This window comes from Triticum aestivum, chromosome 5A (assembly GCF_018294505.1).
Source record: "Triticum aestivum cultivar Chinese Spring chromosome 5A, IWGSC CS RefSeq v2.1, whole genome shotgun sequence".
In the NCBI taxonomy this organism is placed as follows: Eukaryota; Viridiplantae; Streptophyta; class Magnoliopsida; order Poales; family Poaceae; genus Triticum; species Triticum aestivum.
Window position 1 is genome coordinate 476,234,596 of NC_057806.1, and position 6,567 is coordinate 476,241,162.

Genomic DNA, 6,567 nt, shown 5'->3' on the forward strand with positions numbered 1-6,567 from the left:
CTCCAGGGGAAACACTAAATCAGTAGATCGGGTGACGACGGCTCTCTAGTGTTGTTGCCCCCCTTGGGGGCGTCATTCTTGGAGGTACACACGAGCTCGAGGGACTGGAGGACGGTTTTTTTTGGTGGAGCGGTGATTTATCTTACACATTGATGGCATAGGATCTCGGTGGCGTGGCGCCGTGGAGACTCGACGTCCGATGCGCGGAGATGGACTCACACAGGAGGAGGATGTTGTCTGGTGTCATGGTGGCGTCGATGGCAAAGAAGCTTGGCAAGGTCGGTGCGTTAGTTTGCTCTGAAGATGGATTGGTGGAAGATGACGGCGATGACACATGAGAGTGCGTCGGACCGGTTTGTGCCTCAAAACCAGTATGTGGCTTGGTTGGGGCATCTGGCTTTAGATGTTACGCATTTGTGCGATGTTTGTTTGGTATTAGGTTCGGACTATCGGCATCCCTTCATCATGTGGATACGAGTAGCAACAGATGTTGCTAAGATGGTGATTTCAGACTATCTGATGTACTGCTTTTTAAGGTCTTTCTGAATGCTACATGCATCGCCCAAATGCAAGGGTCGGGGTGATCCTTTAAAAAAAAATAGTCGTAACATATTTATTAAATACAATCAGAAATAGAAAATATTTTCTCATACGTGGTTGAATGTTGTGCTAGGTGTTTTCCAAGCATGATTGCACATTGATATGGGCATTGTTTCATTCATAATTATATGATGACGTGGCATGTTCTATGGGGCGTAGGCCTCCCAAAAGGTAACGGAGGCGTGCAAAGATTTCCTCGGGCCAGACGGACATTGGTCCTCGAGTGCAAAGGCAGAAGGGAGCTTGACTGCAAGACTCACCCGTCGAGCAGAGACGAAAGTCGGCCTTAGTGATCCGACGGTGCCGAGTGGAAGGGCCGTCGCTCAACGGATAAAAGTTACTCTAAGAATAACAGGCTGATCTTTCCCAAGAGTCTACATCAACAGGAAGGTTTGGCACCTCGATGTCGGCTCTTCTTGCATGTTGGGATATTTTTTTGGCAGAATGACTCTCTTAGTATATTGGATTAAATAGAAATGCATGTTAGTTTTGACTAGTTGGGCCTAGCTGTCAGGCCATGGAGGGGCAACTGGGTTATGCGCTTCCACTTTAATTTTTTCTTAAATTAAGAGTTTGAAAAGATTCTGAAAAACGAATGCTGGAAATCGTAAATACTCCATTGATTTTGCTTGAAAAGTTTCAGCTCACATTTGGAAGAGAAGTTTGAGAGAATCGTCCTTGTGGGGTATTATGTTCAAATTCTGAATCTCGCTTTCGTCCCGCTTTATAAATAATACAATCAACATGTCCATAGAATCAGTTCAAGTGTCACAATAAAAAAAAGTCTGATTGGGCATCAATAGAAGCACGTCAGAAAATAACCATAAAAGAAAAGGGAAAAGAAGACAAAGTGGCCCATAGCTTAGGAGATAAAAATAATTGAAGCTTATTAAAAATATCCAAAAACTTGTAAAATGTCCACTACCTTCTACAGATTTTTCAGCACATTCTAGTGAGCTATTTGAGAAAACCAATCTCTTTAAGTTCTACGTCATAATTTGACCCACTTATGAACCGAATGCAAGGTTTTTATTCAAAATCAGAAAAATTCTAGAAAATTACAAATACTTCAGAGGATTAAAATGCATAAAACCAGCACAATCATGTCATGACTAGTAAAAAATGACCACAATTCAAAACGTGATAAAATGCACCGAACGCTATCGTTGACTCTGGATAAATAGCAATTGCTTTGATGAGGTCTCTAACTATTCGACCTGTCCATCGGGCTGAGTTGGCAAAAAAAAGTGCCATGAGGGCATGTGGGACCAATCCAAGGAAAATCAGTCCTTTTCTTTCTCAGTGGTTGGTGGCGTCAAGCAGCAACTCCGCCACGAAGCTCGCACCTGCTCGTTCCTCCGGCCCTCACGCCGACGGGAGGACGGTGACCATGGCAAGCCACGAGGTGCAGCTTCTCCTCCAGTTCCCCTCCTCCCCCACATTCTAACTCATCGTCGGCGTGGATTGGGAGGGGGGGTGCATCACACGGAGTATCGCTAGAGACGTGGAGGGGTCGAGGAAGAGGGCACAGCCTCCCCGCCTTTGGCAGTTGGTGATGCGGATCCGACCGCTGGACCCAGGATCTCGCTGGTGGAAATGTGGGGAGACGACCAAGCAACTGGAGCTCTGCAGGTGGTGGAGGGACGAGGCGACGTGGTCGGTGAAGGAGGAATGACACCGTTTATGGAGAAGGGGGCGAAGCAGGTGGTGGTGGGGTGGCGGGGGTGGAGGCAAGAAGGAGGAAGAAGTGCGTCGGATCTTGCGCGGCTGTTCATGTGGGGGGTGAAGGATCGAGTAATAAATGAGGAAGGAGAAAGAGCAAGACCAAGTCAACGTGCTCGCGTGACACCTTGCTTTTTTTGCCGACTAAGCCCAATGAACGAGTCGGATAGTTAGAGACGTCATCGAAACAATTACTAGTATTTATCGTCAATATTTTTTTGCCACCGTCAACAATATCGTTCGGTGCGTTTTACCATGTTTTAATTTGTGATTTTTTTCCTAGTCATTACACGGATGTCTTAGCCCCGAGGCGGAGGGGTTAACGTGGTGGCTTTTTCTAGCCTGACAAGTGGGCTCAGCCAGTGAGTTTAGCAATCAAATTGTGGTTTTGGATGCCATATGGATCATTAGGACAGAAGTTGTGATTTTGTGTAAAAAATGCTACGGTAAAAAAAAAAGAGGAATTTCACCAATTTCCTCAGAAAATATCTCCCGTCACTCAAGAGCCGTGGATGAACCAGGAACCAGGTGAGGTGATGACAATCATGGAGCCGTGGCTTGGAAGAACAAAAACCCTGGCGACGCCACGACACGCACGACCGTAGGTTTTCACGTCAAGGCAACATTTTAACTTTTTGACCATCCGGTAACTTCAGAGGCCTTAATAACAGCGAGGTGACACGACAGTTATCAGGATCAAAACCCGCGACGGCCGGTAACCATGGTGCTGACGCGACGCTGGCACAAGGCAGACGCACGCAGCTCGCGGAGCGGCGGAGGAGAGGCGTGCGTGCGCGTGGCGTCAGCGTGACCGGCGGACGGCGACGGCGACGTCGAGCTGTCGAACACATGACTTTTTTGGAGCGATGCGCCTCGGGACGGGCGGGCTTTGTATTAAGATAGGAAAGGTCAAGAAACTAGCTGGGCGATTCGCCACACCTTAGAGAGAGAGAGAGAGAGAGAGAGAGAGAGAGAGAGAGAGAGAGAGAGAGAGAGAGAGAGAGAGAGAGAGAGAGAGAGAGAGAGAGAGAGAGAGAGAGAGAGAGAGAGAGAGAGAGAGAGAGAGAGAGAGAGAGAGAGAGAGAGAGAGAGAGAGGAACTGTCGCTCTCCTTCGGCCCCGGAGACGAGAGGAGATGAGGTAACGGAATCGAGCCGTGGTGCTACTCCTATATAAGAGACCCGCGACGAAGCCGTCGTAGTACTTGCATATCCACACGCATACATCGATCCATTCGCCTGCCTTGCCCGGTGTATGTATATGTCGACAATGGAGGTGGCGAAGCCCCGGCAGGTGGCGCGGAGGTTCCAGGCGCGGCCGCAGCACGAGGGCGCCGGCGCCGTCGTCCGCCGCAGCATCGGCAGGTTCGAGCTGAGGTATTTCGATCCGTTCCTCGTCCTGGACGAGTTCTCAGGTCAGCCCCCCCGCCGCTTCCTCCTCCTCCCTCGGTTCGTTTCGGCGATGGTCGTTAATCGATTCCTTCCTCGTCCGAATTTGCTGCATGCAGCTTCTGCGCCGGCCGGGTTCCCTGACCATCCACACCGGGGCTTCGAGACCGTCACCTACATGCTCGAGGTACGCACGCATGCATTTCTGTTGCCGTCGATCGCGCGCACTTGTTCTTGATGTGCTAGCTAGTAGCACTGCTAGAAAACTGCCAAATGAACCTAGCAGTATGAACATCCGCAGAGCACACACCAGAATACATTGCCATCCTGAACCCTTTCTTACTTAAGTCCCATTGCGCAGAGATGTAACGGTAGTGGCACCTTTGACGACCAAACATGCAACGGGGAACAAGCGCGTTCCGTTTGTCAAACTTAACTGCAACCTGGAACCTTTTTTTGCAACTTGGAACTTTTCTTGCCCTTCACTCAAACAAGCCCTCTGAACGCGGGTCCTGCTTTTGGTAGCCTGGCATCGATCTCTCCCTAGTACGCCAACCACCCCCTGTGCTTTCGTGCAATGAGAACGAAGTCTTCTGAAAACCGTGTGAAATTAAGTACTGGTAGGAATGTTCACGGGACAACGATGGCGCGCATACACTAGTAGATTTGTTGGCAAACCGCCCTGACCTGACGACCCTTTCCTCTGGCTGGCTGGCTGCAGGGGGCGGTGACGCACGAGGACTTCGAGGGCCACCGTGGCACGATCAAGGCCGGCGACGTGCAGTGGATGACGGCCGGCCGCGGCATCGTGCACTCCGAGATGCCGGCCGGCCCCGGCACCTCCAAGGGCCTCCAGCTCTGGGTCAACCTCGCCTCCAAGAACAAAATGTGCGCACTCTATTGATTTCACCTTGCTCTCTCCCGTCTGACCACGTCACGTGCGTCTCGATGACTAACACGTGCGATCGACGATCCAGGGTCGAGCCCGGGTACCAGGAGTTCCAGAGCAAGGACATCGCGTCCACCACGTCGGCGGACGGCGACGTGACGGTGCGCGTCATCGCGGGGGAGGCCATGGGCGCCCGGTCGCCGGTGCGCACGCGGACGCCGACCATGTACCTCGACTTCACGGTGCGCCCGCACGCCACCGCGCCCGTGCGGCAGCCGGTGCCGGCCTCGTGGAACGCCTTCGTGTACGTGCTCGAGGGCGAGGGCGTGTTCGGGCCGATGACAGACCAGAAGCAGCAGGCGGCGCAGCCGGCGGGGGCGCACCACCTGCTGTTGTTGGGGCAGGACGGCGACGGCGTGGAGGTTTGGAACAGGTCGGACAAGCCGCTCCGGTTCGTGCTCGTGGCCGGCGAGCCCATCGGCGAGCCCGTGGCGCAGCTGGGCCCGTTCGTGATGAACACCGAGGAGGAGATCGACGCCACCGTCAACGACTTCGAGTACTTCATCAACGGGTTCGAGAAGGCCAAGCATTGGAAGTCGCAGGCCATGATCGCGCTAGAGCTAGAATACGTAGGGTGAAGGAAAGAATGGGAGGACAAACTGTGAAGAACGTACTGTGCGCAGGTTATTTATTTGTTTATTTATTTCTTTCTTTCATCCCGACATCAGTGATTGCTTTCATGTACATATTCCATAACATAAAGGTACAGTATACTGATTCTAAAAAAACAGTATACTGAATTATACTCCTACTACTCCCCCTCCGTTTTTCTCTCGTTCCTGGGGCTGGAACCGTGGCCGCCGTCAGGAGAGGCCAATCTTCCAGCGCCGTCCTCCGGTGACTCCCCTCCATCGGCGACCTCGATTGTCGGTGGTGAGGGGGGTCGCCGGATCCACGCGGGTGCACCGCTTTTTACTTTCCCGTAATCTAGGTTTTTAGATTGTTCATTGTCTTGGCTTTGGTGACGGCAATGACGGCATTGAATAAAGATTTTTTGGTTCCTTTCCTAACGAGGCCATTCTTCGTATGGTTGGGAATGGATTTGGAAACAAGTTTGTTCAAGTAAGGATGGCATGGCGGCGGCATCCTCGTGGTGGACCTGTGTCCTTGGGCACCGCTGTTGCGATGACATTTGCTCCAGCGTCGGCGCAGAGCTTGGGAGGTAGTCCAGGATTGGATACATATTGTGGTATGCATCGACGACATCTGGAACACGGAACGTGTGCTGGGTTCATGGTTTGTGGATGGCAGGTACGATTTCCTCCTTCGGCGTCTTAGTCGTGGTGGGATGCCAGATCTGGAGTTCGATGGCGTGTCGGGGGTGTTGCCTCGGTCTGATTGTTCAATGCCAAGGGCTTCACATTTGGTGAGCCATCTTTGAGGTCCGCAAAGCTGCATATCAGCGATGGAGCCGCGTCGAGCTCAAGTGAGGAGGTGATCCGTCATTTTTTTTTTCTTCGGTGACGAGCGTTGGTGTCAAGCTCAGAGCTGTTCTGCTATCTTTTCAGTTTTGTCATGCCGGTCCTTACGTGACTTGTACTTTGTTCTTCATGATATGAATGAGACACGTATTACCATGCAAAAAAATACTATGGATACCTATGTATAGAGGAGAAAAGGATGGATCGTATGTCGGACTGTATTTCCTTTGCCACGGATACCATGGGCACCCATTCTACACGAAAGTGAATGCGGGTGTGCAACATGCACCCATGTTTGATATCCCAAAATTTCAGAATTTATTGATTTTTTTTATTTTTTAATGCTATACTCATATAGGGGTGTGTGACATCTGAGAGCTACAATGCATTTTCTGGCTTCATCGTTTATATACTGAATGATAAGGTGGAGTGGCCCTGCCTGCGAGCTATTATGCTCAAGCTTGGTTTTACTGAGAGGTGGGTGGACA

At 51.1% G+C, this 6,567-nt stretch overlaps 1 protein-coding gene across 1 annotated transcript; it reads left to right on the forward strand.

Moving 5' to 3' along the window:
* Positions 1 to 3,392: 3,392 nt before the first annotated feature.
* On the forward strand, positions 3,393 to 5,409 carry LOC123107241 (pirin-like protein At1g50590). The gene is made up of 4 exons (XM_044529237.1): positions 3,393 to 3,735; positions 3,829 to 3,896; positions 4,431 to 4,597; positions 4,687 to 5,409. Exons 1-4 carry the CDS (start codon positions 3,576 to 3,578, stop codon positions 5,234 to 5,236), a joined length of 945 nt encoding a protein of 314 aa, XP_044385172.1. The 5' UTR covers positions 3,393 to 3,575; the 3' UTR covers positions 5,237 to 5,409.
* Positions 5,410 to 6,567: the final 1,158 nt, after the last annotated feature.

Coding starts and splice junctions, on each gene's coding strand:
- LOC123107241 (XM_044529237.1), top strand. CDS start 3,576: ATGTATATGTCGACAATGGAGGTGGCGAAGCCCCGGCAGGTGGCGCGG. Junction 3,736..3,828: donor CGTCCTGGACGAGTTCTCAG/GTCAGCCCCCCC, acceptor TGCTGCATGCAG/CTTCTGCGCCGGCCGGGTTC. Junction 3,897..4,430: donor CCGTCACCTACATGCTCGAG/GTACGCACGCAT, acceptor GGCTGGCTGCAG/GGGGCGGTGACGCACGAGGA.